The sequence below is a fragment of the Rhinichthys klamathensis genome, unplaced genomic scaffold (assembly GCF_029890125.1).
Source record: "Rhinichthys klamathensis goyatoka isolate OS25496 unplaced genomic scaffold, OSU_Roscu_1.1 h1tg000029l_1, whole genome shotgun sequence".
NCBI lineage: Eukaryota > Metazoa > Chordata > Actinopteri > Cypriniformes > Leuciscidae > Rhinichthys > Rhinichthys klamathensis.
The window spans coordinates 5,740,086-5,766,255 of NW_026606579.1; the positions used below are offsets into that span (position 1 = coordinate 5,740,086).

The 26,170-nt window shown below is 40.6% G+C and overlaps 1 protein-coding gene and 1 long non-coding RNA gene across 2 annotated transcripts in view; one reads left to right on the forward strand and one right to left on the reverse strand.

Annotated features, from left to right (window-relative positions):
- Positions 1–24,457, forward strand: part of upf2 (UPF2 regulator of nonsense mediated mRNA decay) — a 30,486-nt gene extending 6,029 nt beyond the window's left edge. The window contains exons 3-22 of the mRNA XM_056245377.1: positions 522–1,301; positions 1,819–1,979; positions 2,064–2,240; positions 2,897–3,034; positions 3,633–3,736; positions 4,419–4,504; positions 5,150–5,258; positions 6,218–6,331; positions 6,892–7,008; positions 7,715–7,900; positions 9,047–9,250; positions 12,345–12,620; positions 13,372–13,555; positions 17,585–17,730; positions 18,470–18,571; positions 18,648–18,746; positions 20,520–20,690; positions 21,500–21,641; positions 23,167–23,287; positions 24,073–24,457. Coding sequence (XP_056101352.1) covers positions 522–1,301; positions 1,819–1,979; positions 2,064–2,240; positions 2,897–3,034; positions 3,633–3,736; positions 4,419–4,504; positions 5,150–5,258; positions 6,218–6,331; positions 6,892–7,008; positions 7,715–7,900; positions 9,047–9,250; positions 12,345–12,620; positions 13,372–13,555; positions 17,585–17,730; positions 18,470–18,571; positions 18,648–18,746; positions 20,520–20,690; positions 21,500–21,641; positions 23,167–23,287; positions 24,073–24,082 — 3,427 coding nt within the window. The 3' untranslated portion in view covers positions 24,083–24,457. The remainder of the gene's footprint in view (positions 1–521; positions 1,302–1,818; positions 1,980–2,063; positions 2,241–2,896; positions 3,035–3,632; positions 3,737–4,418; positions 4,505–5,149; positions 5,259–6,217; positions 6,332–6,891; positions 7,009–7,714; positions 7,901–9,046; positions 9,251–12,344; positions 12,621–13,371; positions 13,556–17,584; positions 17,731–18,469; positions 18,572–18,647; positions 18,747–20,519; positions 20,691–21,499; positions 21,642–23,166; positions 23,288–24,072) is intronic.
- Positions 24,458–25,159: 702 nt separating this feature from the next.
- LOC130080096 (uncharacterized) lies at positions 25,160–25,958 on the reverse strand. Its single transcript, XR_008806654.1, has 2 exons — positions 25,601–25,958; positions 25,160–25,554 (listed from the first exon to the last, which is right to left on the reverse strand). It is a non-coding gene; the product is annotated as an uncharacterized LOC130080096 (long non-coding RNA).
- Between the last annotated feature and the right edge of the window lie 212 nt (positions 25,959–26,170).

Below are 26,170 nucleotides of genomic sequence, written 5' to 3' on the forward strand. Positions count from 1 at the left end.
CAGGGGGACTGTAGATGCAGGTCTCCGAGTCTGCAGCTTCATACTACTCACTGAAGTGGAGATTTCAGACGTAGAGTGTGAGAGAAAAGTCATTTTGAGAAAACGGGCTTTAAAGATTCAGCATCAGCCAATGAGATTGCGCATTTGCGCCCTTTTACTTTCACGATTGGTTGATGATAAAAAGGAAATGACCATATTTGGTCAGCGATCACGGAGCAGCGGGAGGATTTAGATCGCCAACTTTTGATGAATTTATGAGAAATCTACAGACGCAAACAGACAGTGTTGTAAAATAAAGACCTAAATGTGAATTTCTGACTTTTTTTCACCACAAGTCTGAAAGAAGACATGTTTTTGAAGACAAATATCCCAAAATCTCAAAATTGACCAGTGAAAACCCCCCCGATGTTTTTGCCTGCCGTGTCTCGCCTTAACGATACATATTGCTGCATTTTTGTATCGCGATATATTGTGGCACGATGGATTGTTACACCCCTAGTGTTTGTCTTGTGTTTGATCAGGGAGAAGGAGGAGGCCGATCAGCTCCAGCAAGAGGCGTGGGAGCGTCATCATGGCAGAAAGGAGCTGCGAGTGAAGAACCAGCACGTGCAGGAGACTCGACCAGAGGAGGCTTTCTTCAGTCGCCTGGACTCCAGCCTGAAGAAGAACACGGCCTTCGTCAAGAAGCTCCGCACGCTCACGGAGCAGCAGCGCGCCTCGCTGTCGCAAGACTTCGACTCGCTCAACCTCAGCAAGTACATCGGCGAGGCCGTGAGCTCCATGGTGGAGGCCAAGCTGAAGATCTCAGACGTGGGTTGTGCTGTTCATCTCTGCTCTCTGTTCCACCAACGATACGCTGAATTCGCTCCGTTGCTCCTGGGTGCCTGGAAGAGACACTTCGAGGCTAGAAAGGAGGAAAAGGCGCCTAACGTGAGCAAGCTACGCACTGACCTGCGCTTCATCGCTGAGCTCACCATCGTGGGCCTGTTCACTGATAAAGAAGGGCTTTCGCTCATTTACGAGCAGCTGAAGAACATCATCAGCACCGATCGAGAGACGCACACACACGTGTCTGTCATCATCAGCTTCTGCAAGCACTGCGGAGACGATATCGCCGGGCTGATGCCGAGGAAGGTCAAGAACGCGATCGAGAAGTTCGGGTTGTCATTCCCACCAAGCCAGATCATTAATGCAGAGAAACAGCAGCCGTTCCAGAATCTGCTGAGAGAATATTTCACATCGCTCACCAAACACCTGAAGAAAGACCACCGAGAACTGCAGAACATCGAGCGACAGAACAGGTCGGTTTGTACATCGACCCTTTTCACATTTCTGGGCTTTCTCAGAAGCCGAAGTCGTCATAGTTGGGTGAAGGTCTGAAATTGTTTTTGTTTTTTTTAGACAGAACAGGTCGTTTTGTATGAGGGCTGAACGATTTTGGAAAATAATCTAATTGCGAATATCATTATTGCGATTGCGATTTTTTTTTTTTAAAGCTCTTTAACTGTAATATTCAACGAAGACTAGCAATAAATCATTGTATAGTAGGGGTGGGAATCTTTAGGGACCTCATGATCCGATCCGATTCTGGGAGTCACGATCCAATTCCAAAACTATTCTTGATCTACTTTTTATTCTTGAAAGGGTCATCGAATCATTCACTCAAACGATTCGTTCACTCACAGACGCTCAATGCTTTGTTTGGAAGTATTTTATTGCTGTTCTAACTGCATTTTAATAAGCTACATCACGTATGCACTCCTTGTTTTTTTTTTTGCAATGGACGGCTTTCACAGCTCCTGTTTTGTGTCTCTGCAGGCGTATCCTGCACTCTAAAGGAGAGCTGAGCGAGGACAGACACAAGCAGTACGAGGAGTTCGCCACCTCCTATCAGAAGCTGCTGGCAAACACTCAAACTCTGGCCGATCTGCTGGACGAGAACATGCCTGAACTCCCTCTGGATAAAACCGTCCAGGAAGGTATGAGCGCCAGCACGACTTCTCCTGAGAATCTGTGCTGAGATTTTGTCTCGGCATGCATGTGATTTGTTGTTTTGTGTGCAGAACACGGTCCGGGCATCGATATCTTTACACCGGGAAAACCAGGAGAGTACGATCTGGAAGGAGGCATCTGGGAGGACGAGGACGCTCGTAACTTCTACGAGAACATGGTGGATCTGAAGGCATTTGTTCCTGCCATTCTCTTCAAGGACAATGAGAAGAGCAGCCAGAACAGCAAAGGTACTGAATAATTTAGAAAAGTGCTGCATGGAAGATGGAATACTTGCATAACTTGAACCAGAACGCAGTATGCACTTATTGATTCAAAGTTTTTTGACTTTCTTTAGTGTGTAATGTTGCTGTTTGAGCATGAAAAATGTTTCCAAAGTCCCTCCAGCGGGAGTTCGTCTCTATATCAGTGTCAGTGTTTCTGAACTCCTGAAACGCCTCCATTGTAGTCTTGAGTTTCTTCCAGAAACGAACACGTTACAATATTCCTCATTATAATAATTAATGCGCAGAATAAAGGGGCGGGGCCTGGTTGAGTTAGTTAGTAGTGTGTTAAACTGGCGGTTATGGTAAGGGGCGGGACATTTCCCAAACACACTCGAAGCGCTCGACCAATCACAACACACTGCTCCAGCCGACCAATCAGAGCACAGTGTGCTTTTCAGAAGGAGGGGCTTCATAGAGACAGGAAGTAAACAGAGCGTTACTGACAGACTGGGAAGAGAGGAGCCGCAACAATGGAGAATATGAGGAATATAATCAACATTCAAGCAGGAAAACCTGTTCTAGTACAGCCTGAAAACAATACTTTGTAAGAGGTTCCTTTAGTAGCATGTGAAACAGTATGTAATAGTTTATGTTGTGTGTGTGTGTGTGTGTGTGTGTAGAGGTACGAGAGGTAAACAGCACCGAGGAGTTGGAGATGGAGTTGGAAGTGCTGGACATCACTGATGAACCGATAGATCTGGATGTAGCCGACGAGACCGAAAGTGAAGAACTGGCCAAAAAGATACTGGATGAGCAAGGTATACACACACACGGAGCCCCTAAAGGGATGTGGTGATAGAAAAAATATAAGATGGGAAAAAAAAAAAAAAATTTCAATTCTTTTGCAAAAGTTTTGCGTTCCCCGAGGTTTTTCAGAACTCAAAATGTTAGCAAGCAAATGCAGAGTTTCTTGTGGAAATGCAAACATTTTGAAAAAGAAGGCAGAAGCATGGTTTCCAGCACCATGTCCCTTTAGGGGCTCCGTACACATAGACTTGCTTTCTTAATAAAACACACTGAATAATGCACCTCCAAAACCTCCAGAGGGCAGTAAAGGGAAAGTTTCAGGATCAGTCCAACTTTATCTGTATTTTCCTTTTTTTTGTCTATTGCATTATTTTGAAATTATTTATCTGTGCATCTCATTGTGTCACTCGCTGTATTTTATAGCATGGGTTTGATTCACAGTAAATGCATGAACTAAGAAAATAGATACCATGGATGCATGCAATGTGATTTGATTTGCATAAAAGCATCTGCTGTTAAATGCATAACTTTAATGTAATTAGGGTTAGGGTTAGGGTATGTGTTGATGTGTGTGTGTGTGTGTGTGTGTGTGTGTGTGTGTGCGTACAGAGCAGGAGGACGAGGAGGCCAGCACCGGCTCTCATCTCAAACTCATCGTGGACGCTTTTATCCAGCAGCTGCCAAACTGCATCAACAGAGACCTGATAGACAAGGTAAAGAGTACAAACACACACACAATTGACTTGATGTAAGACACACACACACACACACACACACACACACACACACACACACACACACACACACACACACACACACACACACACACACACACTCACTCACTCTCTCTCTCTCTCTCTCTCTCTCTCTCTCTCTCTCTCTCTCTCTCTCTCTCTCTCTCTCTCTCTCTCTCTCTCTCTCTCTCTCTCTCTCTCTCTCTCTCTCTCTCTCTCTCTCTCTCTCTCTCTCTCTCTCTCTCTCACTCTCACACACACACACCCACACACACACACACACACACACTCACACACACTCACTCTCTCTCTCTCTCTCTCTCTCTCTCTCTCTCTCTCTCTCACTCTCACACACACTCTCTCACACGCACACACATGCACACACACCCACTCTCTCTCTCTTACACACACACACACACACACACACACACACACATAACACAGCGCTTGATCATAGCCAGTGTTATTTTAGTATTATTTATATACTATTATAGTATTTCCAAAAAATTTTAATTAGCTTTTATTTTTATATTTTCAGTTTTTTTTAAGTTGCCTTCTAATCCTTGTATTTTATTTCAGCTTTATTTCAATTCACCAGAATGATTTTCAGTAGTAGTAGTTAACAGTAACAGTGCTGGTGGTTTTCCTCTCGTGTGTTCAGGCTGCTATGGACTTCTGCATGAACATGAACACCAAGTCCAATCGCAGGAAGTTGGTTCGCGCTCTCTTCACAGTTCCCAGGCAGAGGTGTGTTTGCTCTCACAGCCTCGTCTGTAGCTGTGCAGGGGTGGAACGGATCGCAGTCGATGCCCCACGGTTCGGCACGCGTGTGATGCGCGGATTAACTGCTCAAGAGAGAGAGAGAGAGCGCGCGTGTTTCAGAAATAAAGATTACAAATTTCTTCGAGACAAAAGTTGGCTTGTGAAAGTTTTGACCAGAAAGTTTGAAGAAGTTTAAAGTAGTTTGAAGTTTAAATTAGTTTATAATTTAAAGTACTTTATAGTTAAAATTAGTTCAAAGTTTAAATGAGTTTGAATTTTAAATTAGTTTGAATTTTAAATTAGTTTAAAGTACTCGAACACCGAATTGATTCCTCTTTCGCGTTTATTTTAATACTGACCGTTCACTTGTTTCAAATAATGTGTGAACTTAATCAGTTAGGCTAGTCATTTTTGATGTAGTATCGAAGAACTTCAAGTGAGCTTTACGTAATAAATGAAAATCAAAGTTACTCCCCACCACACCCAGTACACACACTTTTTTGCTGATCCGATCCGTGGCTCAAAAACCGCAAATGCTCCGAACCGTGAGTTTTGTGATCCGTTCCACCACTATAGCTGTGAGTGTTCAGTGATTGGATCTGATCAGGTGTGTTTGTGTGTGTGACTCAGGCTGGATCTGCTGCCGTTCTACGCTCGTCTGGTGGCCACGCTGCACCCCTGCATGTCTGATGTGGCCGAAGACCTCTGCTCAATGCTCAAAGGAGATTTCAGATTTCATGTGAGTGTGTTTCTCATTAATCACACAGAAGCCCTGCTCTAAAGCAGTCCTCACTCACTGTAGCCTGCATAACACAATACACCGTGTGATTGCCTTCTCCACTAGCAATTAGGGCTGTCAAAATGGCTGAAAAGCGAAATTAGAATTTCTTTCTTAAATATTGGCAAAATGAGTTATATTCAAATTCTTAAGGCAATGTTTAATGTTACAGTAAAAAAAAAACTGTATTGTCTACATAGAGGGCGCAATAAGCAAATATAAACCAAATCAAGCATCGCATCTTTTATTGAAATGTAATGTTTTTAAGTGTTCTCAAATAAAATATCATTTCTTTAATGTGCATGCAAGGAAAATTAGGTTACAATAGTGCATAAAACTGTGTTCATGCATCAGTAACCTGAGAAAACACTCTTCAACACACAGCGTAATGAACTACATGAACACACAATAGCAAACTGCCATTCAGAAACACTCCACATCTACATATTGTTGGTCAAAAACACTTTGGCGTATCGGTCAACTTGATCTGCAGCGAGTGCTGAGCACTTCTTGTTGACAATGTTTCCAGCTGATGAAAACACACACTCAGCTCTGACCGATGTGCCAGGTTTGGTCAAGTGTGTCGTTGCACGATTTTTGCCACCAACTGAGTGTGTTTTCGTCAGCATTTTTTACATTAACAACTCAGCCGCACCGCGCTGTTTACTGGATAAGCTAACAAAAACAAACCGCGTCAGTTACGTCATCATCATGTCTCGTGCGTCTTTTGAGACACCAACCAATCAAATACATGGTTTTTGCATTCGAATGTTTTTTTTTTTTTTTTGGTGAATATTCAAAATTACATTTTTTATTTGACAGCCCTACTAGCAATGTGCACTCGAATTTTGCCAAAAGTCTATTTTAGAAGCAGGATGCGTTAAAATGCATCAAAGTCAGTGTTTGTGTGTGTCTTACAGATCAGAAAGAAAGACCAAATCAACATTGAGACCAAGAATAAGACGGTGAGGTTCATCGGGGAGTTGGCCAAGTTCAAGATGTTTTCCAAAACGGACACGCTGCACTGCCTCAAGGTGAGATCAAATGAAATATCATTGAGATACTATTATAGTTTTATTAATATTTTTAAGGTTTTTATTTTGATATATTCCATTTTAATTTTAGTTTAAGTTGTAGTTATTTTGTTGTGTTTTTTATTTCATTTTTATTAGTTAGTGTATTTTTTAAAAAAAAGTCTAAATATTTTTTTATTAATTTCAGTTATAGTTATTTTAGTACATCAAGTTAAAATAAATTTTATTTTATTTTGGTTAAGTTTTTTAAGGTAACTATAATAAACCTGCTTAGAAATGTTCAAAATTAGAAAACTTACTGAAGTAATTAAGTTTAAGCTGATGTATTAAAATTACTAAAACTGAAATTAAAATAAAGCTACATAGAAATGTTTTTAAAAAAAACCCCGGCAAAAGCACAAATCAAAATTTCTATAACTTTAACATTAAAATGAACTGAAGATAAAATAGTTCAAAAGCATTTTACACTTTGCTTTGGTACAGAAGTTAATGTGATGAAAATGGCACTGACTGCTGAATCTTTGGTATCGTTGTGTGTGTGTGTGTGTGTGTGTGTGCAGATGCTGCTGTCTGATTTCTCTCATCATCATATCGAGATGGCCTGCACTCTGCTGGAGACCTGTGGACGCTTTCTCTTCCGTTCACCGGACTCTCATCTGCGCACAAGCGTCTTACTGGTCCGTCCTCACGCATACAACATGCAAACCTGAAGCCTTCATACTGACACTAGAGCTGCTCGATTAATCGTTTAAAGATCGCGATCTCGATTCAAACACACACATGATCTCATTCCTAAATGACAGTGATTCGGCTCTGTCTTTTAAAGCTTTAACAAGTACGATCCCCCTGATTCAGATCTGTGTTCTGATCCAGTGAGAGTCGTCATGTACAGTGTGAAACAGCTTCACTAACAGTCTTTTCAACCACAGTATCATTATTTCTGTGTTATAATAATTCACATTATCACAGAAATACTGCCATAAAAGTTTATAGTTCGAATATAAACACTGATGTCTACAGTAGTGATCAAAATAGAGCAAATCACCTTTTTAAAGTAACTTGACGCTTCAAGTAAAGATTGTATCAATTACATCGTTACACCAGTAGGCGGCGACAAGAGACTGTTAAAAATGTTCGTCAATGAATGTCAATCATTCGAGATTCCATTAAAAATGCAGATTCATCCAGTAATGAAATAAGTCTTTATAAGTAACTCAGTGAATCATTCATTCAAACCGATTGAAAAAATAAATAAAATGAATTAAATATTTTTATAAATAGACTGCAGCAATTAAACTTTTTTCAGAAAAGTGAAGTCCATGTGATTTTTATCCGGAATCACGCAGCTCTAACTGACACTATTGCACATGTCTGTGTTTTCAGGAGCAAATGATGCGTAAGAAACAGGCTCAGCATCTGGATGTGCGTTACGTGACGATGGTGGAGAACGCGTATTACTACTGTAACCCGCCGCCGATGGAGAAGACTGTGCGAAAGAAGAGACCCCCGCTTCAGGAGTACATCAGAAAACTCCTGTACAAGGACCTGTCCAAGGTCACCACTGAGAAGGTGATTACACCACGGCCGCTTCATTTCCTGCTCCGCTAAATATGAACATCTATTATTATTTTCTCCTCAAAAGAAGCGTGAATATTAGGCTGTGTGAGCATTTAGTCACTTCGGACATTGGTTCTGTTAGCAGCATGAAAAATAAAAGTTTTATTCAAATCGTGAATGCGAGCAAAGAGAGCTTCCTTTATAATCACTGAAGCTGTCAATCACTTCAGTTCTGCACTCTGTGTACAGGAGTGGTGCTTACTACAGTTCTCTCCACACACACACACACACACACTACACTCTCTCTCACACACACTACTTACTCTAAGCTTGTAGAGTAAGCTTACTACAGCTACCGCAGAAAAGATTGTCACATATTTACAATTTCTGTATGGATGTGTTTCCGAAGTACTGGTACTTTTGACAACACACAATAAACACAGAGTAAACTATAAACGCTTGAACACATTCCAATGGGGAAAATACAATGCTTCTGTAAAATCAAAAGAATTTGGTTTCCAGGAGTGATGGCATGCATATCTGGTAATCATTTTATGAACCATATTAATATTAATGTTTCTGTTTTATTATAGAAATAATGCCTTAGTCATTGTATGTGCTTTCTAAAGAAAGAGAGAAAAACAATTGTTTTGTTGATGTCCTACATTTTAACCGCTAGTGCTTTTATAGAAACACTTAGTACTGTTACAATAATAATACTAAAACCTTTGTAAAGCAACCTTGAGTGTGTGTTTGTATATATATATATATATATATCTTGACTTACGAAGTTGAGTAACTCTGCATTACATAATAAATAATGAGCTGTAACAAGATTTTAAAGGCAACAATGCATTAAAAAATGTAACAAACTGATTTTTTAAATTTTGGGGCTGTTATCAAAGACACAAAAACCAGGCATATACAGAAGAAGTGCATTTAGCTTTTGCGTCTGGTAGTTATTGCCGATTTGCATTGTTTTGTCAGGCCAATCTTGATGTAATCGGCCTTTACACGTTACATCTGTGTTAAGTGGCTGCCTGTGTGTGTGTGTGTGTGTGTGTGTGTGTGTGTGTGTGTGTGTGTGTGTGTGTGTGTGTGTGTGTGTGTGTGTGTGTGTGTGTGTGTGTGTGTGTGTGTGTGTGTGTGTGTGTGCAGGTGTTGAGGCAGATGAGGAAGTTGCCCTGGCAAGACCCTGATGTGAAGAGTTACCTGATCTGCTGTATGGTCAACATCTGGAACGTCAAGTACAACAGCATCCACTGTGTGGCAAACCTGCTGGCCGGACTCGTGGCGTATCAGGAGGACGTGGGCATTCATGTGGTGGACGGCGTGCTGGAAGACATACGTCTGGGCATGGAGGTGTGTGAGAGAGAGAGAGAGAGAGAGAGAGAGAGAGAGAGAGAGAGAGAGAGAGAGAGAGAGAGAGAGAGAGAGAGAGAGAGAGAGAGAGAGAGAGAGAGAGAGAGAGAGAGAGAGAGAGAGAGAGAGAGAGAGAGAGAGAGAGAGAGAGAGAGAGAGAGAGAGAGAGAAGTGTGTGTGAGAGGGTGAGAGAGAGAGAGTAGTGTGTATTTGTATACGTCTGGGCATGGAGGTCTGTGCGTGTGTGTGAGAGAGAGAGAGAGAGAGAGTAGTGTGTGTGTGAGAGAGAGAGAGAGAGTAAGTGTGTGTGTGTGTGTGTGTGTGAGAGAGAGAGTGTAGCGTGTGTGTGTGAGAGAGAGTAGTGTGTGTGAGAGAGAGTGTAGTGTGTGAGTGTAGTGTGTGTGTCTGTGTGTAAGAGAGAGAGTAGTGTGTGTGTGTGAGAGAGAGTAGTGTGTGTGAGAGAGAGTAGTGTGTGTGAGAGAGAGTAGTGTGTGAGAGAGTAGTGTGTGTGAGAGAGAGTAGTATGTGTGAGAGAGAGTAGTGTGTGTGAGAGAGAGTAGTGTGTGTGTGTGTGTGTGTGAGAGAGAGTGTAGTGTGTGTGAGAGAGAGTGTAGCGTGTGTGTGTGTGTGTGTGTGTGTGTGTGAGAGAGAGTAGTGTGTGTGAGAGAGAGTAGTGTGTGTGTGTGTGTGAGAGGGAGTGTAGTGAGTGAGTGTAGTGTGTGTGTCTGTGTGTGTGAGAGAGAGTGTAGTGTGTGTGTGTGTCTGTGTGAGAGAGAGTAGTGTGTGTGTAGTGTGTGTGTCTGTGTGTGAGAGAGAGTGTAGTGTGTGTGTGTGAGAGAGAGTAGTGTGTGTGTGTAGTGTGTGAGTGTAGTGTGTGTGTCTGTGTGTGAGAGAGTGTAGCGTGTGTGAGAGAGAATGTAGTGTGTGAGTGTAGTGTGTGTGTCTGTGTGTGAGAGACAGTGTAGTGTGTGTTTGAGTGTGAGTCTGTGTGAGAGTGTGTAAGTGTGTGATGTTAACAGATACAAATTTTGATTTTATAATATATTAGTAAATGTTGAAATCAACATTAAAGTATTTTTCATTCTTAGATCATGCAAACTAATGTAAAGTGTTCCCAGTAATTATTTATGTTTTTGAAATAACTTGTTGTTTACAAATAAGCAGCATGTTTTTTTTTTTCTTTAATTATGATTTATTCACAGACTAATGCATTGAGTCAAATAATGTGTTACTAACTTGAAGTTACTACAGAATTACTGTACAATCACAGTAATAAGTATAATAAGAAGAATCAACATGAAACTAAATTGATCTGAATGATGACACTATTGTTATTTTAGAGCTGCTTTACAGCTGAACTTCAATTTGATTCACAACTGAAGAATTTTGACGTTATTTTCCTGTTTATGACTGTACATTATATAATGCGCTATATAAATACATGTGACTTGACTAGAAGTAATGCAATGAAGTAATAATGAGTTGTAATTGAGTTAACGAGTGACACTCCTTAACACTAAGGCTGAGAGACTGAGTGAGTGAACACACTTGTTGATATCAAAAAGTATCTGAAACAAAAATAATTATCAGGAACATTGGTCAACATTAGTTAAAGGAGAACGTCACTGCTGGCTTTCAGTAAAACATGGCAGCCTAAACACTAGAGGTTAGAATGTAAATTGTAAATGTAAATAGGTGCGGTCTATATGGGCCATCAACAGATAAGTCTCCGTCCCATCAACAGATATATACATACATTGTGCATTCATAGCCATTAATTGTACGGGTGGTGATGGCGCAGTGGATAAGACACATGGCTTTGGTGTGAGAGACCCGGGTTCGAATCCACTGCGAGACACCAATGTGTCCCTGAGCAAGACACTTAACCCCTAGTTGCTCCAGAGGCGTGCGACCTCTGACATATATAGCAATTGTAAGTCGCTTTGGATAAAAGTGTGTGTGTCTAATGTAAATGTAGAAACTGCGAAAACGCGAGTAAAACAAACCATTATCAGTTTAAACTAAAGCTTGGACTCGATATAGTGTTGTTTACAACTGACCAGAGATCCAGTGATCCGTGAATATTGACCAGAAATAGAAATAGCCAGAAATATCATTTATATGAGCCGGATTTCGACGCCGGGGAAAAACATAAAGCAAATTTGCCTGTGAATGCTTTATATAAATACAATATAAGTAGGTCTAAATCCATGTGATCACTTATATCAATGTTATATATATCATAATATCATCCATCCTTAAAACTTGTATCGTTTTTTTGTCAGTGTTTATTTAAAAACATCCAATTATGCAGAATATACGACGGTAAATAATTAATTGATGAGTTGTCAATACAATTTATAACAATACAATATAAAGGGTATGATTTCACCCCTAAATTCAGCATATTGACACTAAATAAAAAATAACAAGGTCCAGTTGTTTCTGTGAATTGCAGCGATCCGTTTGCTTCTCTGTTCTGTAGCTTTCGGCAGTCTGTGAAAATAAACCTCCATTTCTTGTCAAATCAAGTTGTACAGTCAATCTCAAAGCTCTTTCCCGGTTTAGATGTGCTTTGTGTGTTTTTCATTGCATTTACATTGAAAACAAATGCTGCCGATCAGTGTTTCTGCCACTCAGTGTGTGTAACTAACCGCAGTCACACACACATTCCCTCTATAGAAAGGTGAAAAATCAGTGTTACCTGACGAGAAGAAGGTAACGCTTTACAATAAGGTTCAATAAGGTAGTTAACATGAACTAAGAATGAACACTACTTCTACAGTTAATATTAATCTCAACATTTGCTAATACATTATCAAAATCAAAGGTTGTATTTGGTAACATTAGTTAAAGCATCGTGACCTAACATGAACAATGAACAGCTGCATTATTATCAACTAACATTAACAAAGATTAATAAATACAGTAACAATTGTATAGTTCATTGTTAGTAAATACATTAACTAATGAACTAATTGTAAAGTGTTATTGAGAAAAGAGCTCATTGTTAGGCATGTTAGGTCATGCATTCGCTTGTGAACGTGAGACGTTGATCTTTAGATGTTTGTGTTGATGTGTGTTTCACTCTCAGGTGAACCAGCCCAAGTTTAACCAGCGGAGGATCAGCAGCGCCAAGTTTCTGGGTGAGCTTTATAACTATCGTATGGTGGAGTCTGCCGTCATCTTCCGCACGCTCTTCTCCTTCATCTCGTTCGGCGTGAACACGGACGGTTCTCCGAGTCCACTGGACCCGCCCGAACACCTGTTCCGCATCCGCATGGTCTGCACCCTCCTGGACACCTGTGGCCAATACTTCGACCGCGGATCCAGCAAGAAGAAGCTCGACTGCTTCCTCATTTACTTCAAGGTCAGCTTTTCCCTCGGAAACAGCCAATCACAGACTGACGACTCTAAACACTGGGATTTGTGCTCAAACTTGGGCTGTCGATAGATTAAAGTCATAAATGTTAGGTGTGTTGAGCTGAATTTCAAAAAATTTGAGTATATTGTCTCCAATCCAGGGTTATATCGTTAACTTTAACTATTAAAATAAGTTCTGTTATCATAATTAGTTGAAAAAATTAAACTAAGGGTTAGTTAGAAATAAACTGAAGTAGTTTTAAGTTGTTAAGTGGAAATAAATAAAAGCTAAAACTGAAATAGAAATGAATGAAAGCTAAATAGCAATATTAAAATACAATAAAAAACAGAAAACTACTAGAAATGACTTAAAACTAAACTAAAATTAACATGAAAACTGAATCTATAAAAATAAAACCTAATTCAAAATATTAATAAAACTGCTCTGTGTTAAAATTTTTTAAGAAGAAACGCTCGACTGCGTTTCTTGAGCATCAGATCCTCATATTAGAGTGATTTCTGAAGGATCATGTGACACTGAAGACTGGAGTAATGATGCTGAAATTCAGCTTTGATCACAGGAATAAATTACACTTTACTGTATATTCACATAGAAAACAGCTGATTTACATTGGAATAATATTTCACTGTTTTTACATTATTTTTGATTAAATAAATGCAGCCTTGGTGAGCAGAAGAGCCTCTTTCAGAAACAGTAACAGGTTTAGCGCAGTGAAACATGTTCGTGTGTGTTGTAGAGGTACATCTGGTGGAAGAAGAGTGTTGATGTGTGGACTAAAGACCAGCCGTTCCCCATCGACATCGAATACATGATCACAGACACACTGGAGCTCCTGCGGCCCAAGATGAAGCTGTGCTCGTCTCTGGAGGAGGCCTGTGCTCACGTCACACTGCTGGAGAGAGAGTTCCTCGTCAAACTGGGTAAAACACTCGTGTGTGTGTGTGTGTGTGTGTGTGTGTGTGTGTGTGTGTGTGTGATGAAGCTGTGCTCGTCTCTGGAGGAGGCCTGTGCTCACGTCACACTGCTGGAGAGAGAGTTCCTCGTCAAACTGGGTAAAACACTCGTGTGTGTGTGTGTGTGATGAAGCTGTGCTCGTCTCTGGAGGAGGCCTGTGCTCACGTCACACTGCTGGAGAGAGAGTTCCTCGTCAAACTGGGTAAAACACTCGTGTGTGTGTGTGTGTGTGTGTGTGATGAAGCTGTGCTCGTCTCTGGAGGAGGCCTGTGCTCACGTCACACTGCTGGAGAGAGAGTTCCTCGTCAAACTGGGTAAAACACTCGTGTGTGTGTGTGTGTGTGTGTGTGTGTGTGTAATGAAGCTGTGCTCGTCTCTGGAGGAGGCCTGTGCTCACGTCACACTGCTGGAGAGAGAGTTCCTCGTCAAACTGGGTAAAACACTCGTGTGTGTGTGTGTGTGTGTGTGTGTGTGATGAAGCTGTGCTCGTCTCTGGAGGAGGCCTGTGCTCACGTCACACTGCTGGAGAGAGAGTTCCTCGTCAAACTGGGTAAAACACTCGTGTGTGTGTGTGTGTGTGTGTGTGTGATGAAGCTGTGCTCGTCTCTGGAGGAGGCCTGTGCTCACGTCACACTGCTGGAGAGAGAGTTCCTCGTCAAACTGGGTAAAACACTCGTGTGTGTGTGTGTGTGTGTGATGAAGCTGTGCTCGTCTCTGGAGGAGGCCTGTGCTCACGTCACACTGCTGGAGAGAGAGTTCCTCGTCAATCTGGGTAAAACACTCGTGTGTGTGTGTGTGTGTGTGTGTGTGTGTGTGTGATGAAGCTGTGCTCGTCTCTGGAGGAGGCCTGTGCTCACGTCACACTGCTGGAGAGAGAGTTCCTCGTCAAACTGGGTAAAACACTCGTGTGTGTGTGTGTGTGTGTGATGAAGCTGTGCTCGTCTCTGGAGGAGGCCTGTGCTCACGTCACACTGCTGGAGAGAGAGTTCCTCGTCAATCTGGGTAAAACACTTGTGTGTGTGTGTGTGTGATGAAGCTGTGCTCGTCTCTGGAGGAGGCCTGTGCTCACGTCACACTGCTGGAGAGAGAGTTCCTCGTCAAACTGGGTAAAACACTCGTGTGTGTGTGTGTGTGTGTGTGTGTGATGAAGCTGTGCTCGTCTCTGGAGGAGGCCTGTGCTCACGTCACACTGCTGGAGAGAGAGTTCCTCGTCAATCTGGGTAAAACACTCGTGTGTGTGTGTGTGTGTGTGTGTGTGTGTGTGTGTGTGTGTGTGTGTGTGTGTGATGAAGCTGTGCTCGTCTCTGGAGGAGGCCTGTGCTCACGTCACACTGCTGGAGAGAGAGTTCCTCGTCAAACTGGGTAAAACACTCGTGTGTGTGTGTGTGTGTGTGTGTGTGTGTGTGTGTGTGATGAAGCTGTGCTCGTCTCTGGAGGAGGCCTGTGCTCACGTCACACTGCTGGAGAGAGAGTTCCTCGTCAATCTGGGTAAAACACTTGTGTGTGTGTGTGTGTGATGAAGCTGTGCTCGTCTCTGGAGGAGGCCTGTGCTCACGTCACACTGCTGGAGAGAGAGTTCCTCATCAAACTGAGTAAATCACTCGTGTGTGTGTGTGTGTGTGTGTGTGTGATGAAGCTGTGCTCGTCTCTGGAGGAGGCCTGTGCTCACGTCACACTGCTGGAGAGAGAGTTCCTCGTCAAACTGGGTAAAACACTCGTGTGTGTGTGTGTGTGTGTGATGAAGCTGTGCTCGTCTCTGGAGGAGGCCTGTGCTCACGTCACACTGCTGGAGAGAGAGTTCCTCATCAAACTGAGTAAAACACTCGTCTGAGTGTGTGTGTGTGTGAGAGAGAGAGAGAGAGAGAGAGTGTGTTTGTTTGTGAGAGTGTAAGTGAGTGTGGAGTGAGTGTGTGTGTGAGAGAGTGTGTTTGTGTGTGTGCGAGTGTGAGTGAGAGATTCAAAAATAGCTTCACATTATAAAAATGGTTCACAACTAATATTATTAATGAACAGACATTCTGATCAGATGAGACACATTGAAGACATGATGAAATTAGTGTTAACATAAATACCATTTCATTCATATTTGTCAACTGCAGTAGAGCAGTGAAATGATCCAGTGATGGTGTGTGTTTAGTTGAGGAAACACCCACATGTGGTCAGACCGCCCAGCCTTAGTGTGTGTGTGTGTGTGTGTGTGCAGTTGTTTTTCTAGTTGTTCCGCTCATCTTTCCCTGTCGAGCAGCATTCCTCGCAACGCCACACTGGTTTGTTTCATCCGTTCAGTCATTCGGCCTTCATTCCTGACATGTGCCGAGAGAAAGACACACATTCCTGCAGGGAGTGTAATAGTATCTGTGTTAAAGCAGCACAGGCCCGGAATAGCTCTTCAGGAATGCTGTCGTGTGTGTGTGTGTTGTCTGTCTGCTTTTAAACCAGCAATTCTGTAGTGCTGGTTTATTTTTGCTGCTGTTTCGGTCTGGTTTGGTCAGTAACAACAACATTCCTGTGTGTCTGTCGCCTTTGGCTTTTGGCTTGCTTAGTTTGGGTACATTCAGGCCCGGATTGCCTAATCGGGAGCACCGGGAGAATTCCCGGTGGGCCGGTCTGTTTTATTGGCCAGGAGGGCCGGTGCTGTCATGGCACTGGGTTGAATGCTCCAGTCACAGCGCAGCCCCACTATTTTTTATTGTTATTTTCTCGCAGCCCCACAAAAAAAGTCAGTTGTTAGAGATGTGCGAACAAAAAATAAGAGATACAAAACATGGATAATAGGCGCAACGCGGCGCTGAAAAGGCCAGAATAATACAAAATCTCTAGAAACTCAAGCGGCCAAATAGCCTCAGGGCCGTACCCACCATTGAAGTCTCTGAGGTCCGGACCTCGGTCCTCGAGTGTATAATGAACTTTGAGAAATAATTGCCTAATACTCTAATTTGGTGCTGCAATGATTCGCATATTGCGACGATAACCGACCTCATAATCTGAGCTGCTTCAGAAGTACTCAACACTGCTCGTCGGCAATGGCAAAATGTTTGAGATGACCGATCAAAGCAAGCGGGATTTATGTTCACAGAAGCGCGAGCCGCTGCCGCGCGCGAATCCCAACGCGGCGCTTCACGAGATGCAAGTGGCTAAACTAAACAGCTGTTTTACCATAGAAGTTTTAAACGACCGATATAAATAATCAGTTTGCAAAGACTGTATCAATCAAAGGTAACCTAAAGATAAAGAGACTGAGAGAAGAAGAATGAGAGAAGGAGATGGGGATGAGAGAGGAGAGCAGGAAGAGCAATAGCCTATTGCATATTGTGCCCAGAATGAGAATAACTTTATTACAATCAATGGATTCCTATTTAACACAGATACATGTTCTTTGCCAATGACAGTGGAAAAATAATATGCCCCCGAACCCAGATCACTTTTGGGACCTTTGTATTTATAAAACCCTGTGTACGGCTATTGCACTGAATAGAAAATTATATTTTTGAAAAATACAATGAATTACAAGGTTGTACAGAACAGTGCACTATTGCAGACTTATATACTGAGGGTTTAATTACATTATTTTAATATAGTCGGTCGGGAACTAAAGTGGGCCGGTCTAATGTATGAAACTCCAGGGCTGAAAATTAGTCCCACTCCGGCCCTGGGTACATTCAACAATATTATTGATCTCCTGCATTGACACCATTATATGAGAACTGAACTGAGTCTGGAGAAACATCACGTGTTTCTCCAGAGCGGCTATATATATATATATGTATATATATATAATGTGTGTCTGTGTGTGTATGTATATATATATATATATATATATATAAATATTTCTTTTCTACAACAAAAATGAAACATCCCTGAACTTGCTTAAGCTGGACTGTGACGCTATTTTCTACTGGGCACAAACTTTGTTGCATTATTTTCTTGTAAAGCTGCTTTGAAACACTCTGTGTATAAAGCGCTGTATAAATAAAGCTGACTTGCCTTGTGTCCAGGCCTGGAGAAAGATGGCCGCTCCTCCAGTGCGATGGATGAGAACGAGCCTCTGGATGAGGATGATGATGATGATGAAGACGAGGGAGGAGCAGAGACTGAGGAACAGTCTGGAAACGAGAGCGAGATGAATGAACCCGAGGAGGAGGTGTGATTGACAGCTGGAAACTCCGCCTTCTCTGTTGTTTGCTTACAGTTGACTGATGATGCACAGAAATGGAGAACGGAAACACAGCAGCATTAGTCACTGCAAAATCGAAATAATTTTAAATATATATACAATCAAAAAATTATCAGAACCAAAAATGATTCAGACACCAGATATAATTTTTGATATTTTTTACTCGTGTGTGCAGGACACTATAGTTCATTTATGTAAGTGAGGAGAGCAAAATAAAGTAAACTGTGACATATTATACCCAAATATTCTTCATACAGTGACTACCAGTAAAATTATATAAAATTTGGGACCAAATATTCTTCCTCCACTTTGAGCTGATGATGTTTTGCTGAAGTGTGTTTTCTGTAATTGCTAATGCTGTTTTTACACACAGACTGAACAACATGAAGCATTGCTTGGTCACTGGTTGAGCTAAACTGGTATTATCTAATTGTGTAGTTAAATTTAACAGCTGACAGATATTCAACATAACTCATGTGTGAGAGTCTAACAGAAGGACGGACTAAACCAGTCAAATATCCACTGAGTTCATAACTCTCCATTTTCTAAACTATAGCGAATAAACTGATAATGTGAGAAATGATGAAGGTGTCTGAATATATTTCGGTTTGACTATATGTAATATATAATGAGGTTTTGTTTATATATACACTATATACACTGAGTATTTGAAGACAGTGGGATAAGCCGTGTGTGTGTTGTGTAGGACGGCTCAGAGAATGAGGAAGAGGAGCGTGAGGAGGAAGAAGAGAACACAGACTATCTGACCGACTCCAACAAAGAGAACGAAACAGATGAAGAGAACAACGTGAGTGTGTGTGTGAGTGAGTGTGTGTGTGTGTGTAGGTGTGGTTTGAGCTAACGCTGCTGTTTGTCTGGGTCAGGAGGTCACGATCCGCGGTGGAGGACTCAAACACGTGGCGTGTGCCGAGGACGAGGACTTCATACAGGCGCTGGACAAAATGATGCTGGAGAACCTGCAGGTGCACAATAGAGGCGTTCGCACCGGATCGCTCTAGGATCGAGCCACTAGGGTGTTTCCCCGAGAACTAATGGTCCCTTAGGAACGTTTTCCTGGTTGCGTTCGCAGCGCCTGTAGGAACTCTGAAGAGACGTGAGACGCGCTTGCTGTTGGGACTTTTATTTTGACGGCGCTGAGAACGACTGAACACACAGCGCTCGCATTCTCCTGTTCATTAGTTTACGATCTGTCTATCAGCTCTGACTAATACGTTATTAGATAGAACTGTTATATATAGAAAGTAGACAGTAATGAAGTTATTAGCGTTTGCCGTGTGGTTTATATCTAGTGTCGCTGAGCAGAAACACATAATCATGTTTCTCTTGATTTTCTCCTCAGCGTAGAGGTTTAGAGGTCCATCTATCCCTGTTTTCCGTGTTCGTAGAGTTAGTTTGTGAAGTAAATATATAGGCTATAATCTGTGTGTTTACACAGCTTTTTTTAAAATGGCGGGTGCTGGTGTTTCGCGTGCGTTCGGCCAATCAGCGAACACTAACGTCACGGATGGCTCCTATAGTACTGGTCTAGAGCGACTCAGAAGTAGGAGTAAATTAGTTCCTCTAAAATCGTTCCTGCGGTGCGAAAGCCTCCTAAACACTTTTACATCCCTCACATGCACTTTACTCTCCTAAACCCTTACAATCAGGAGATTTGTGTTTTCTTATTCCACATCTGGATGCTTTGAGCTCAACTATGATCTAGCAGAAAGTGTGCTTTATGTTTTAAAACAACACCATACAACTAGTGGATTGCACTTGTGTGCTATATCACAAGGCTTTTAAGTCCTACTGTCTATTTTCTTATACTTTTATGGTTTGTTTTTGTCATTTTGGGGGCTTTATATATTATTTTAGTATCATTGAGATGCTATTAGAGTTTTTGTAACACTTTACAGTAAGGTCCCATTAGTTAACATTTGTTAATGCATTAACTTGCATAATAATAATAATAATGCACTTTCTTATACCCAAAGCACTACAAACATAAGACATTAAGCATAAATAGAGAAATACAGACATAATATTTTACATAATCACCAGACATAAAATTAATTAATAATGAGTAATTTGTTACAGTATTTATTAATCTTTGTTAATGTTAGTTAATAAAAATACATCTGTTCATTGTTAGTTCATATCATCTCAGGTCCATTATATAATATTAACAGAATCAACGTTTGATTTAAACAATGTATTAGTGAATGTTGAAATAAAATAATGTTCATTGTTAGTTCATGTCAACAATTGGAAGCTTATTACCTAGTTTTTTAATATTCAGAATTAGTTTATTATTTTCCGGTTTCATTTAAAAAAAATCATTGTAATGTTGTTTGACACTTTTATTAGTTAGGTTTTTTTAATATGCTAAAATGTTTAACAAAATAAGAAATTAAGAAATAAATAAAATTACTTTTTTAAATTACTAAAATAAGTTTAAGTTTTAAGTGAAGTTAACGTTTAAGTAATGTTTTTTTTTTATGGTTTTAGTCTCAGATTTAGTTTTCTGTAATAAACCTGGTGTGAAAAGCAGCTGCATCTACAAAAATAGCAGTATATATTAGTAATTTGTAATCACTTCTGCTTGAATATCTTCATTTGTAAGTTTCTTAATGAAAGCATCTGTTCAGCCCAGAGTCTCCTGCACCCGTCTGTGTGATGTCATCTTCACCAGTCCGATTTATGTGCATGTACAAAAGCCTTAAAGTGAGTGACCGTGTGTGTGTGTGTGTGAGCAGCAGCGCAGTGGAGAGGCAGTGAAGGTCCACCAGTTGGATGTGGCGATTCCTCTGCAGTTGAAGAGTCAGCTGAAGAAAAGCCCCGCTCCTTCATGCACTGCAGACACAGACTCCGACATCAGCGACACCATGCAGTTCGTCATGCTCACACGCAAGGGCAACAAGCAGCAGGTACCAGTGTGTGTGTGTGTGTGTGTGTGTGTGTGTTGGAATGGTTTGGGTCTGCAGGGTGTGTTCAGGATGTGGCTTTGGGAGTGTAAACTACAGCACACACACACTTTTATTTGGCAATCGAAATGGGGAGAGTCCATAGACGTAATGGTTTTTACACTGTACAAACTGTACAGTGTAAAACTGTACAACTATATTCTCTCCTCTTACACTAAACCTACCCATCACATAAAACTTTATGCATTTTTACATTAAAAAAAAGGTTTGGGTCACTTCTGGGTACAAATTTGTCCCCAAAATATAGTTAAGTGGGTACACACCATAGACTGTAAAAAAAATGGTACACACACACACACACGGAGTCTTTGTTTTCATTCTGCCGGTGTCTCAGTGACCCACTTTAACTGTCCAGTCTTTCAGAAACTTGACATCCATCTGACATTCTGTGCCTGTTTTCTCTCTGTCTCTGGTTCAGAGTGTGTGTTTTAACCACAGCTGTGTGCAGGGAGAAACTGTGCTTGAAGTTACTGGAGTGTGTTTAACAAGAAATACTGTATTTCTACTACAAAAATGCAGGTTTAATTCAATGTTACTGTAACTGTGAAAATTACTTACAAATTAAATGAACTAGTGCAAAATAGAATTAAGAACTTAGAACTAAGAAAGTAGCATAACATGTAACTATTATATTATTTAAACGAAGAGTAAATGTGATTTTTGTCATTTTCATTTTATTTTAAAGAACTTGTTCACATGTAAGCTGAATATGTGAGTTAACGAGAGGAATGAGCGTGTGTCTGTCTGTCCAGTTTAAGATCCTGAACGTGCCGCTGTCGTCTCATCTGGCAGCCAATCACTTTAACCAGCAGCAAGCGGAGCAGGAGGAGCGCATGCGCATGAAGAAGCTCACGCTGGACATCAACGAGAGACAGGAGCAGGAGGACTATCAGGGTGAGATGGCCGGTTCGACACAATACAAATATTAAAGCCGAAAAATATGTATCTATGCAACTTGCATGAAGTAAAAGCCTTCCTTCCGCTGAAAAAAATAGTCCCTGAGGCACATGGTTTATGTAAGCAATAAGGTTTGATTGGCTCCGCTTCGCGTCGTGCCTAACAACGCCCTTCAGCCGTGACTTATTCACGATACAGCACTAGCCTCGAGTACCTTATTGCTTTTATAAAATGGTTACCACACAATACAAATATTAAAGCCGAAAAATATGTATCTATGCAACTTGCATGAAGCCAAACCACTAAAAGCCTTCCTTCCGCTGGAAAAAATAGTCCCTGACCGTAAACAGCAACAGAAGTTAAATACATATTTTCGCCATTAGATGGCGGCATAAACTGTCTTTATGAGTGAGTCGGTAAAGAGGACTTTTACATTGAAACGGCTCAAAACCAAGCGGCAACCTCCCTGTCTCTCTCTTGAAACCAACACGGAAGTGAATTAAACTGCAATTCATCCACTGACCGCTTGAGGCAGGCTGCAGAAGTGAGTCAAATCTGCATCTCCCCCATGTTAAAATGCCCAACTTTACAGCAGAAAAAAACATGTTTACAGCCTGGAGCAAAAAGTGGTTTTGGTCTTTATAGCTTATTTTGCCCTTCATGACAACTGTGAGGGGGGTGAATTTTTTTACAACTCATCCGTTTAAATTATATTAAGCCTGCATAATTAAGGGCGTGGCCACTTGAGTGACAGGTGGATTGCGGCCGTTTGTCTGTCACTCCAGCAGCTGCTGTACTTGCCATCTCTGCCGTGTTTGTGCTTTTTTCGGGATTATTTCATACAATTTAATACACGCATTATACCTTCGCCCACGCCGTTGGATTCCGTTGTTGTCGTCGAGTATGGAGCATAGACTGGTCTGGAGAGAACAACCAGCGCTGTATTTCCAGTTGTTTTCCTCGCATGCACTACGTTAATGAATGTCTGACAATTTCCTTGCTAAAAAAGTCTATAGATAGAGAGACCACACTCGTTATGCGGTACTGTTGCTCTCACGGAACAGATGCTTATTTTACTTTTTAGTGTTAAATAAAAGTACCGTCAGATGAAATCCTGCAGGTGTCAGTGCTTTCTCTCCGTCCATGCAGTAACGTCAGATGCACACCCTTGAATGAGCGCGGATTTCTAGTGCATTTACTTGAACTTCTGAGGTAATATCTTTGGTGTAACCCATTTGAGAAAATGAGTTAGATTTTACTGTCTATGGCGCAAACATCGGGAAACTGTAGCCTATATTTATGCAGTGTGCATGTCAAAAAATGTATCCCGATTTGAAGCTTGTGACGTATAAACACACACATCAACACTAAACATGTTTAGTGTTCATGTAAACACTACATTCAGATTCATCAATCGGAATGAATTCAGTCCGATTGAAACACAAGTTGTGCATGTAAACAGCCACTGTACTGAAGATGCTGATTCTGATCCATCATGTTGTTGTTGTTGTTGTTGTTTCAGAGATGATGCAATCCCTCGCTCAGAGACCGGCTCCTGCGAACACCAACCGAGAGCGCCGGCCCCGGTACCAGCACCCTAAAGGAGCGCCCAACGCTGACCTCATATTCAAGACCGGCGGCAGGTCAGACACACACACACACACTGATCAAGCAGAAGAGGACATTCATCTGAAAACTTTTTACAGAACTTTCTAAATCCATTTGACTGGTAAAATATTTCAGTTGCACTAGCAACAACTCTGTGCGATTAATCGAAATAAAACTGAACTATGGCTTTGTGCAATTCATTTTATTTTATAGGAAAATATTACAGTAGGAATATGTTTGTTTTATATTTTTGATTAGTATTATATTTTATTTTGTTATGAGATTGCATTCATTGTCATTATAGTGTTACATATTTATATTACATTTTTTATTCTGTTTCATATTTTTATTTAGTAATAATTACATGTATTTGATAAAATGTATTTTTCTTTTAATTAAAATCTATCTAATCATTATTATATTTATTAATACATACAGTATTTATATATATATTATATATTATTATTATACTTTACTACTACTCAAATTATTTATTATACTGTTGGTTTGTTATACTTGATAACAAATATTATATTTTATATTGTTATATATTATTTTGAAAATAAATAATAATAGCCATACAAACAAGCACAGCAAACCTGGAGCTTTTTAATGTGTGTATATATATATATATATATATATATTAAATATTAAAATGTTTTTTAAAGTAAATAAAAATTGTGTTTTTGCATGAAGTTCTTCTGCAACAGTCGTCACACACATCCTGCTCACTCACTGACCCTTAACACACACACACTGACCCTTAACACACACACTGACTCTTAACACACTCACTGACCCTTGACCCTGTGCACCGCAGGAGACGCTGATGATGTCAGACTGAGGTAACGACGAGTCAAAGACAGAGAGATGGACAAGCGGTGCTTTGGACTCTGAGACGGAGACACACCTGACTGAGCGTCAACACGGCAACCAGAGAGGAGCTCCATCAACACACACACACACACACACACACACAGGATGGAGGTGATCTTACTTTGGCTGATAGAGTTTGATGGTTGGATAGTGTCCAGTGCCGAAGAGACTCTCGCGGTGGAAAACTCAATGTTTTTGCGCTGTTTCCTCTCCTGATGTTTATTCTCTCTAACCTCAGCGATGGTTCCTGAGCGAGACGTGCATGGGCTGAACGCAGCCGCTAACATGTTCGCTGTTGCAGTAAAAGTGACTTCATGTGACCGTGAGAATGTCTCTTTTTGTCTCTGTGCTCTCAAACGCTCACCAGCTTGTTTTCTGTCAGTGAACTCAATGACTAGAGCGGCTGATCAGAATGCTGTCGAACCGGACACACACACACACACACACACACACGCCTGCGGGCCGGAACAGGTAAGATCAAACCCAGAGAAAAGGCCTGGATGATTGGGACTGTTTTAAGCGCCAAAACTGCTCACGAAGAAACGTCGTAATTTAATTCACCATCAAATCACCAGGAAAACGGCCTGTTTTAGAACCAGTAAGATTGGCATGCAAATCATACATCCACATGATTCAACTCAGAATAAGTACCTACAATTGTACTTTCATATTTAAATGTTTTTAGGACTATATTTAGGGGGTTAATTGTCATTAAATAATTTCTCAATGCCAAAATGTTTTTTTTTTTTTTTCTGGGTTTTACTCTGATGTTTTCAGCCGTTTCTGATTGAGTTGTTCTCTATTCTGTTTTATGTTTGTATTGTGCTTTGAATTTGTGGTTTAAAAAGACTTTTGCTAGTCTTTTCATCAACTTAACTGATTAAATGTCTCTTGTCAAAGGCGTTTGAGTGAATTATTGAGCTTGGCGCACACCCCATAATGCAGTTATGAAGTTGATGAAGAGCTGATGAGGTCATCAGCCAAAGAAAATTATCATTGACAAAAAAAAAACTTCTGCATTACATTATAACTGATGGTTTCATTGCATTTATTCAGAAACAATTCTATAATTAAAGATCTTAACCAATGCAAGAAAATATACATTTTTATGTCCAGCAATGTTCTCATTTATATAAAGAGGTGGTAATAAACAATGTGTTATGTGTGTGTGTGTGTGTGTGTGTGTGTAGTGGTGTCACATGTTCACAATCATGCATTCCATATCCTTCAATAACTGCTTCTCTTGAAGCAAAAAACCGGAGTCAAAATAAAAATAAAACAAAACAATGCGCACATGCATTGTCAAAAACACACATTCTACATGCATAACACATCAACTCATTCATTCTGAAACTCACAATACACACACTACAGGTGAAAACACAACGTGATTAAGGGTTGGTGGTGATTTTAACATGTTCCAGATCTGCAAGCTCTCGATGTGAATGTCTGTGGTTTAGTGTGGGAGGAACTAAACTTACATTTACGAGAGCTTCTGCAGTGTTGCATGCTGGGAGAGAAAGAAGGGACAAGACGGTTATCTAGATTCTAGAAAACCCAACAACCCACAAGTCAACATCGAGAAAATATTAAACACAACATTATCATATGAACATGCTGAACATCATAAAGAAACGCTATAAGAAACTCTGAGGTATTTCTAGGATAAAGCTCTGGGTTTTTCCCATCAATTGATCCTCAAGCACAGACACAATTAAAAAGATAAGCTGACGTATTTAACAGTTTGAACATACTTGAGTGTTTAAATGGGCTTAGTACATGAATTTGAGCAATTACTAAAGTGCTAATAAACAAATGAATCTAAATTAACTAGAGTGAGTTTAACTAGACTAGTGACTATTTTAACTTGTTCTTATTAAAAATTAATTAGTAAATTAACTTAATTAGTAACTAATTAACATAATTAGGTAAATAGTCACTAGTCTAGTTAGACCAATAACTTATTTTTAACTAGAAACCTAATTAGTTCATTAATAACTTAATTAGTTAATTAGTAATTGAAAGAACCTAATTAACTAAAT